At 36.6% G+C, this 10,376-nt stretch overlaps 1 protein-coding gene across 1 annotated transcript in view; it reads right to left on the reverse strand.

The window, feature by feature from the left end:
* UNC13C (unc-13 homolog C) overlaps positions 1-10,376 on the reverse strand; it is a gene marked incomplete in the record, with an annotated part of 288,759 nt that overhangs the window by 34,134 nt on the left and 244,249 nt on the right. The window contains 1 exon segment of the mRNA XM_072402358.1: positions 9,558-9,705. Within this exon segment, the coding sequence (XP_072258459.1) occupies positions 9,558-9,705 (148 nt within the window).

Consider the following 10,376-nt stretch of genomic DNA (forward strand, 5'->3'; position numbering starts at 1 on the left):
TTTTAAATGAGCAGAAAGTAGGAGCAAGCCGAATAGGACGAGGAAGACCATTCCAGAGAGTTGGAGCAGCTCTAGAGAAGTCTTGTAGCCGTGCGTGTGATGAGGTTATGAGTGAGGAAGTCAGTAGTAGGTCATTGGAGGAGCGGAGAGAGCGGCATATGCAATTCTTTGGTATTATTTTTTTGCCATATTAAAGTCCATCTAAATAGGCCTTTTCAGAGAAAGCTAACATATTTACTGTCTCAAAGAAACATAATTGTTTACTTTACTAAATTAAGCTGAATTACTTCTGCACCCCGCTAGACAGTGCTGGAGGAAAAGGTAATGACTGACTAGGACAATAAACCATTTCCCATGCTTCTGCAAATGGTAATGTCCTGTCAATATATAGCGACCATTCTTAACCAGTGTGAAATAATCCTAGGATTCCTCTATAGGTTGCTATAGGTTCCTTGAGTTGTAGCTAACTGATGGTACCTGCAAATTTCCTAGGCCAACGCTATTTGTCAGAGCCAGCTGCATAGCACCACTGATCCTGGTATTTTAGTGGTACTTTTACCACCAATCTAAGGGGAGTTTTTCCAAAATAATCATAAAAAATTGTTTTTCAAAAGTTCCCTGAAATCAGAAATTTATCTTAAAGGTTCCCCTGAGGGAAAACTATTGAGAAAGGCTGATCTAAAGGGCAAGAGACAGAGGTAGGTGTGGCTTTTTATGGATAGGGATATTTAGAGAGCCAACTTCTAAGCAGCAGCAAGGGTTACAATACTGCAAGAGACATTCTGCAGAAAGAAAAATGTTGTCTATCAAAGGAAGTGACTATCCAAAGGTTTAAATTATAGGTCTATATTATATTAAAAATAATGTATATGTAAAACTGTATCCCCACTATCTTGTAAATAAAGCACTGCAATAATATTGTGTTTTACTTAGTATAACCCAGTCTATCACTTGTGTGTGCAATTACTAGACAAGAAACGTGTGAGGTCTGAACTATTGACCTAGTTACTATCATGCTGTTTTATGGTTTCTCATATAAATACTGCAAGCAGAGGAAATAATATTTGTAAAGCACTCCTTCCCATAGGACTAACATAATAATTAGTGATAGGAAACTGCAATTCAGTGGTGGTAATTAATTGCAAATCCAGATAAAATAGTCTGCTTTTTAATTTATTGATTGGCAGGGAACCCTGTAATGTTTATTATTGCTGATAGCAAACAAACAGTGGCTAGAATGCAGCACTGCTATATTAATTATCGAAAACTTCAACCCTTCTTTATTCCTGTCACTTTAACGTATGAATTTCTAAGGCAGAAGTGACACTGAGTTGACACAGCATGAATAGCGATGTTGTATAATATTGTCTAACAAATCTCCTTTAGCAAAAAACAAAATATTTAGACAAGTTCAGGGATTTGAAGGTAGTGATGCCCATGGAAACATATTGGAAAATTAAAGCTCGACTTTGGCATTTCAATCCACATGAGATGAGCTTCCTTTGAAAGGATATTTGTCAAATGAATTTCCAACCTACTGTGATTGATTTCATCGCTACAAACTTTTTCTGCTACTGTACATCAAGAATACGTTCCAGTGACAAAATCAATAACGTGACCTCTTTGAAGGGAGAATGCATTCTTTTTTAATACATTGGAGGAGGTGATTTTATATATTACTTTCCTTTATTAGAAAATCCACATAGGGATAGATGCTAAAATAGACACATACTCAAAATGTAAAGTGAAACTGAACTTTTCTCCATCTGCTTAAAGTGGAACTATATGGTCAGTGGGTGGTGAGCTTCTGCAATAGTCACATATGTACAATATACGTGACAATTATGGCATTGGTTTACCTGTGTGCACACGCTATGCAGCAAGGAAACTATTGGGTGGCCACCTTTACCTGTGCATGGAGAGGAGTTACATTTTCCCCGGTAGCTGACTCTCTATGCAGCACAGCACATGTGCCATACAGAGAAGAACTAAAATAAAAGCCACCAGGAACCAGGGCTTTATTTTTTTATAGAAGAGACACCACACATCATTAACTTTACCTACTGGTGACTTTCTGTGTTTTTTTTTATTTGGGTCAAAATTATAATAAAATGTGTATATATATATATATATATATATATAAATATTGAGATCGCTCGTAGCAACCGGGTCAAGACAGAAGTGAGTCAGACGGCAGACTTCAAAGTTGCAGTTCAAACAGGCTCCTGCCTATTTTTTAGCACTTTACAAAAAACAGTAAATAGTAGAAGTCCAGCTGCTGGCTACCTCACTGGGTGCCCTAGCTCACTAACCCAAACACTATCTCAGTATCAATACTGTTTACTCACAGCTTTGTAGACCCGTGTGGACGCTGGCTTTCCTCAGACTCTCCGATCACCACCTGCCTGCAACACAGTGGCTGATCCTCTTCCCTCAGCCTCTCGCTGATCAGTTCCTCCTCTGGAACACTTAGGGCTCTCTCTCTCACAGGACAGCACCAACAGCAACCTCCTCTAGCTTGATTTCCAACAAGCTCGCTTACAGGCCACTTCCTGCTCAGCCTGGATCTCTATCGCTCTCACTAGCCTGGATCCCTCTCTGCTCACCAGCCTCTTGCCGATCAAATCCTCTCTCACTCACACCTGAGTGCAGGTCCATATTAACCCAGTTAGGATTGGGTTGACCCAAGGGGCACACCCTTTCTCTTCCTTGGACAGCTCCACGGCCCTAAAGAACCAGGTTTCTTCCTAGAAACATATTCAAAACACCGTCACTTTCAATTGCCTGGAGCCTTTTTTACCACTTTTCTGACCTTTTCTACCCTTTCTATTGACACTCTGTCACAATATATACACAGCACTGGCTGGCAGAACTGTAGATGTTTTCCTGTCACATCCTTACCCCCAAATAGTATGGGTCTGCTATGGAGGTAACAGAGTATGGATAAACTTTTTCTCAGATCATAATAATTTCTGGTCTGGGTCTAGGCCTTCAGTCTTAGGTCCACCTTGTTTTACATGCTAGCTAAGCCTTATTTAATATTCTCATCTATCCACAGAATATTTTAATATATGAACTGACTGATGGTCTTTCTCACTTCTTCTGCATGAAAACGTCTTTCATTTGTTCATTCATTTTTTTCTGGACATGGAAAGAGTTTTTAATGCTGTCTTGAGTCATTGCTACAGAGATTTAGTAGTAATCTTCCCAATGGGACCACACAGAGCAGTAGAAACCAAAATATTTTTGAACCATTCCCCATTCTATTTAAAATCAGGAAATCCACCAAATACAGATTTTTTTAAAATAGGTGCTTGCAACCATTCATATGTATTCTGAGTAAGATTATAATATATTCTGAGTAACTTTTGTAATATAATTGTACATTCTGAAACCAATCTACAGCACACCACTGGTGAAGATTCTTTATGCTCAGAGGGAGGATGGTGCTTTGATTAAAAATACAAGAATCTTTGTTTTCTCTTTCAGAAAACTTTGTTTTTTCGAGACTAGCAAGAAGAAAATTAAAACCATTTAGCAGATGCACTTTGCCTTCTTAATCAGTCAGAATGCCGATGTGGAGCTAGAAATCAATATTTTAAATTTGAAAGAAGAATGAGAAAAGAATATACACCAGTAATTCATTGAAATATTTAGTGTGTATTGATTCACCTAAACACGTGCATTGATGTAAAAAGATAAGAATATGCTTTGAACACAGGTCAGTGTATAACATGTTAAAAGCAAAAGACTGCTGGTTTTGCACATAGGAAATGTACAGATTGTTCATCAGCTTTTTTCGATTGGTTAGCATTGCTTGACATAAACACAGCATTAATAAACGTGCATTATGCAGTGGATTGTAAGGACTAGTGTTGGTCGAATAGCTCACTATTCGATTTTTCAGCTATTCAAAATTATTCGGGTGGTCGAATGTCAGGGAGACTTGTGCCCATTCATCTCTAGTGCTCTGTGATTGGCTGAGAAATAGGAAACCCTGATGACAGCTCAAGCATCATCAGGTTTTCCCTTTCCTCAGCCAATCAGGGAGCAGAGCAGTCAGCGGAGCTTTACTATGCTGACAGCTCCGCTCCCCTGATTACTCCTGCAGCCCTAGAGGAGCTGTGACATGTATTACAGATACAGAACACTTGTCACAGCTCCTCTAGGGCTGCAGGAGTGATTAGGGGAGCTGAGCTGTCAGCATAGTAAAGCTCCGCTGACTGCTCTGCTCCCTGATTGGCTGAGGAAAGGGAAATCCTGATGATGCTTAAGCTGTCATCAGGGTTTTCTATTTCTCAGCCAATCACAGAGCAGTAGAGGTGATGAATGGAGATACAAATCTCCATTCAATCTATATTACCCTGGTATTTATTGCCTGCTAAATATCTTGGAAGCTCTGAAGCTATGAGGTTAAGGATTCTATTTGAATACAGCGAAAACATAAAAATCTGTGAATCTATATTCTGATGACAGAGTCTACATGCTAAGAATGATGAAAAATTGATTAGGCTTTTACTATGCTGATAACCATGTCCCCTACAACATACTTTAGCCCACCAAACAGTTACAGCGTACATGAGAGTGGAAACTTCGTTTTAAATTTAGTAACAGTAACCCCTTACTTAACTCTATACTTAACCCTTAAAGAATAATTATGCAATAGTTGCAGAAAAAGTCGATCAAAGAGCTTTCATATACTACACTATAGAGGCACTGAGAGAACAACACTTGCACAAAGGCTTTCCTCGAACCCAACAATGCATCAACCTAAGGAGAAGTGTGTAGTTATTGTAACTAACAAAATAGGCATTGAAAACATATGAATACAATTTATTGGTACATTGTTCCTATGCTTTCTGAAATTTTATAACCACTTTGGTGCCCATATATAATTTCATTTCTAATATTCTTTTGTATTTTTTACTAGAAATGTGGGTAGACAATAAAGCCACATGTGTGCCATGTTTGTGCTTAACTCCACACCAGGGAACTACACAAATTAAATTCTAGATTACAAAAAACAATTGTGTTCCCTGTTTCTGCAGGAATAATCCCACACAACAGAGAACATATTAAATGAAAAACAAATGGAAACATCTGTTATTTATGGCTACACTGATCAAAATGCAGTGGACTTAACGACTACTGAAACATTGTCACAGTGACAGCATACTCATTACAGTCAGAATCAGAAAGCAGATTTACATTGAAAGTACTGGCTGTAACCATTATTAATACATTTCCTCTTTTTCTGTGTGTGTGGGTATGTGTGTGGGGGTTGGGGGGGGGGGGTTCTACATACAATTGCTACTTTCACTACAATTGCTTTGATATTTTCTTAAAAATTAGATGCTGGGTCAAGATTTAGGCAGGTGTAGCTTGGATGATATGGCTGTGGAGTATAAAAATGTAGGAAACAGGATATCATTTAATATTCCTTTGTATGTCTTCTACTATCTTTCCTTTCTCCCTCCTTTCTGTGTATTACTCCCCTCCTGTTCAGTTTCACACACATCTTGTTAAACCCATAGGGCCTGATTTATTAAAGCTTTCTAAGGCTGAAGAGGATACACTTTCATCAGTAAACCTGGGTGATCCAACAAACTTGGAATAGAATTATTAAAGTAGCAAATGTTTTCAATCCTTAAACAGATTTTTTGGATCAGCCATGTTCACTGATAAGAGTGTATCTTTTCCAGTCTCGGAGAGCTTTAATAAATCGGGCCAATAAATGGACATATATCATATTTTGTTATAATATATAAAAAAATGTTTATTCCTCTGTGAACATCCTGAGGGGAGATGCCCTCCTTTTTAAAATGTGGAATATGATTATTTACAGAAGGAGGGAAAAGGATGATCTGATCAAGCCCAATGGGAGCATTGGTAAAGTGTAGAAGTTGATTAAGACTGGGTGAAAGGCAAATAGAGTGCAAGCTGATCCTAAAAAAAATAAGAGAAGTGACAACGTAACAACTGATTGTTGCTCAAAGCTGGAGAAATAAAAGAGCAATTACAGCTCAATATGTTTCACTAGAACAGAATACAGAAAATAACTGCTCATAGGCTGAAGAGTGAAGAGGAATGGTGAAAAAGTAGACTCTACTGGAGGGAGAGGTCCTGTATGATTCGTCATTACATTACTTTTGAGGGATGTGCAGAATTTAGCACATTATGAAATGTTATGTAGCAAATAATGTATGTACAGACACTAGGGCAGCTGCGAGTAGTGTTCAGAGGCAACATATCACAGAAAGGAATGTTTATATGAAAAATGGTAAATTCAGAATGTCAGAGACAAAACTGGTAAAAAAGGTATCAGAGATAAAGTCGTTTACAAAGTATGATAAATCCTAAAGTTTGTAGTGCTGAACACATTGGGTAATAGTGATGAAGGTAAATGTAGGAATGTAGGCATTTTAGTGCCACTCCACAGGCAGGAAGTAGGAATATCTGGGAAATAGGTTTTTACAAATACAAAGTAAATTTTTTTATTGTATCCTCTGAAATATGGTTAGCTACTTTTTTGAACTGTTGATCCAGAGAACAACTGATCGTCGCACTGGATTAGGAAATAATTTTTTCCCCTGTTGGAGTAAATTAAACCATGTTTTATAAGGGATTTTGTCTTCCTCTGGATCAACCATGAATATATAGGTTTCATCTGGAATATGGTGCTTTCTAGAATGTTTAGTTTCTAGTATGTGTATTTCCCTATTGGTTAAACTTAATAGACTTGTGTCTTTTCAATCCTACTAACTATGTAATGTAACAATAACTCTCTGAAGTAATACTACTTGTAAATGTCATGCCAGTCTAATGCTGAAATATATATATATATATATGGGGGGGGGGGGGGTTCTACATACAATTGCTACTTTCACTACAATTGCTTTGATATTTTCTTAAAAATTAGATGCTGGGTCAAGATTTAGGCAGGTGTAGCTTGGATGATATGGCTGTGGAGTATAAAAATGTAGGAAACAGGATATCATTTAATATTCCTTTGTATGTCTTCTACTATCTTTCCTTTCTCCCTCCTTTCTGTGTATTACTCCCCTCCTGTTCAGTTTCACACACATCTTGTTAAACCCATAGGGCCTGATTTATTAAAGCTTTCTAAGGCTGAAGAGGATACACTTTCATCAGTAAACCTGGGTGATCCAACAAACTTGGAATAGAATTATTAAAGTAGCAAATGTTTTCAATCCTTAAACAGATTTTTTGGATCAGCCATGTTCACTGATAAGAGTGTATCTTTTCCAGTCTCGGAGAGCTTTAATAAATCGGGCCAATAAATGGACATATATCATATTTTGTTATAATATATAAAAAAATGTTTATTCCTCTGTGAACATCCTGAGGGGAGATGCCCTCCTTTTTAAAATGTGGAATATGATTATTTACAGAAGGAGGGAAAAGGATGATCTGATCAAGCCCAATGGGAGCATTGGTAAAGTGTAGAAGTTGATTAAGACTGGGTGAAAGGCAAATAGAGTGCAAGCTGATCCTAAAAAAAATAAGAGAAGTGACAACGTAACAACTGATTGTTGCTCAAAGCTGGAGAAATAAAAGAGCAATTACAGCTCAATATGTTTCACTAGAACAGAATACAGAAAATAACTGCTCATAGGCTGAAGAGTGAAGAGGAATGGTGAAAAAGTAGACTCTACTGGAGGGAGAGGTCCTGTATGATTCGTCATTACATTACTTTTGAGGGATGTGCAGAATTTAGCACATTATGAAATGTTATGTAGCAAATAATGTATGTACAGACACTAGGGCAGCTGCGAGTAGTGTTCAGAGGCAACATATCACAGAAAGGTATGTTTATATGAAAAATGGTAAATTCAGAATGTCAGAGACAAAACTGGTAAAAAAGGTATCAGAGATGAAGTCGTTTACAAAGTATGATAAATCCTAAAGTTTGTAGTGCTGAACACATTGGGTAATAGTGATGAAGGTAAATGTAGGAATGTAGGCATTTTAGTGCCACTCCACAGGCAGGAAGTAGGAATATCTGGGAAATAGGTTTTTACAAATACAAAGTAAATTTTTTTATTGTATCCTCTGAAATATGGTTAGCTACTTTTTTGAACTGTTGATCCAGAGAACAACTGATCGTCGCACTGGATTAGGAAATAATTTTTTCCCCTGTTGGAGTAAATTAAACCATGTTTTATAAGGGATTTTGTCTTCCTCTGGATCAACCATGAATATATAGGTTTCATCTGGAATATGGTGCTTTCTAGAATGTTTAGTTTCTAGTATGTGTATTTCCCTATTGGTTAAACTTAATAGACTTGTGTCTTTTCAATCCTACTAACTATGTAATGTAACAATAACTCTCTGAAGTAATACTACTTGTAAATGTCATGCCAGTCTAATGCTGAAATATATATATATATATATATATTTATATATATTGAACTTCATAGAGACACAGAAGTAAAGGTAACACCTTTTGTCTTCGTTTTGTGAATTCCCATTTCAGAGATAGTTCCACTTCCTGCCTGTAGATTCACATCAAGTCTACAGCCAGGTAGAAGAATAATCGCAGGGACTGGACTTCACAGAAACATAGTGAAGGTATGCAACTAGTAGTGATTCTGGGAACATATAACTTCCTTTTATGTATAAAGACATCAAGAGTTCATTTATATGTTAATAGTTTTCATGCTTTTATGGTTACAGTAGTAGAATCTTGGCTCTCTATGTTAGTCATGTAAGACAGAATTTGGCAATGCTGTATATTTAAAAAAAAGCTTAATATTTCGGTTTTATGTTAGCACAAAAGTTCTATTTTGTACATAAATGTATTATACATGAACAAAATGGGCTTTCTAAATGTAATTGCTCTCTAAATTTGAGTATGATGGTCCAACTGTTGCTTACACAGCAGACATCCCATGTTATTACAGTGCAGTATGAAACATAGCAAAATGTTATAAAATCATAAAAAAACTATTTTGTAATCCTTATGCTGCTTTCATAGCTAAAACCAATGAACTTGAATAGATTTTTTTCCCCCCTAGATTAGAAGGTTAAAATAAACCCTAACTTTGCCTGCACTGGTGATTAATATTTGTTGGCAGCTAATAAGCTGTTCAAGCTCAGACTCTGAATGTTGTTGAGAATACATCTACTTAGAGATGTGCTGCTCTTTCGGTGGCCTAGCCTATAATAACTGTAGGTAAAATGAAGAAATGATTTACCTAACAGCCTAAAGGCAAAAACAAAAGTACCCTATTATGCTAGAATTCTGTGTATTTTCTGCATATATGATATATTTTGTATTCTTTCAACATTTTTTTTGTTACTGTATTTTCAAATGAAAACACACAGAAACACAGAAACAAAAACATTTCTCTTGTTTGGTTTTTGCAGAAAAGAGGGAAGCTGTGCTTATTCATTAACGACAATTCAGATATTATAAAGAATACTAATGAGGATGGCATCTCTACCATTCCTCTAAATGCTGCTGTTTATTCCCATATCTTCATTACTTGCCACAGATTGCAATTACTGGAAGAATGTAAATAAAGTGCACTTACCTTGAGATGTCTGAGTATCTATAAATTTTTTTATCAAAGCATCAGTAGTTTGAGTGTATAGGCTGAGAGCATATTTAAGAGACTGGAGGTCTGGGCTCTTCTCCAAGAAATTCTTTTTCAGGCCACTTCCCCCAGCGTGAAAGTATTGCTATAGTAAAAACAGACATAAGAAAGGAAGAAGTTATTATAGTATAGTAATTAAACAATAAAAAACACATAAGTAAATTTAGGACAAATGAACTGTAATGCTCCCATGCTGAAATGTTGAAATAAAAAGGCTAAACAGAGTGCTGTACAGTTTCTGGGTATGGGTGTAGCAACAATCATAATCATCTGCACCATTGTGTCATGTGGCAATGATGCCACAATCACCTACAGTAAATTCATCTACAATTCTGTGTAACAAAAGGTTAAACGATAACAAACACATATACACATGAATACTGCATTCTATAGATCTGATGAATCAAAATGCCTTTGCTGAGAACTAAAGATCTCAGTAATGAACTTGCTTTCTAAGAGGCTTCAACTACACTTGAAGTGGAAATGCAACACTTAGGGCTTGGTGACACAGTAACACATGATAACATACCAAGCACAATTGAAATTTCTTCTGGCATTCTAGCACATCTAAAATACGTCTACCTATGCTACAAAGCATCCTAAACATTACTTCAAAAAATGAGCAGGCTGTAACAACTAGGCTGTTAGAATGCTCAATAACATCCAAATGGAATTTTTGATACACAACTGCAGCATGTCCTGGAACTACATTTATTTTTTTCATTTTTTTGGCAAATGGCATTTGAAAATTTAAAA

This window comes from Pyxicephalus adspersus, chromosome 2, assembly GCF_032062135.1.
Source record: "Pyxicephalus adspersus chromosome 2, UCB_Pads_2.0, whole genome shotgun sequence".
NCBI lineage: Eukaryota > Metazoa > Chordata > Amphibia > Anura > Pyxicephalidae > Pyxicephalus > Pyxicephalus adspersus.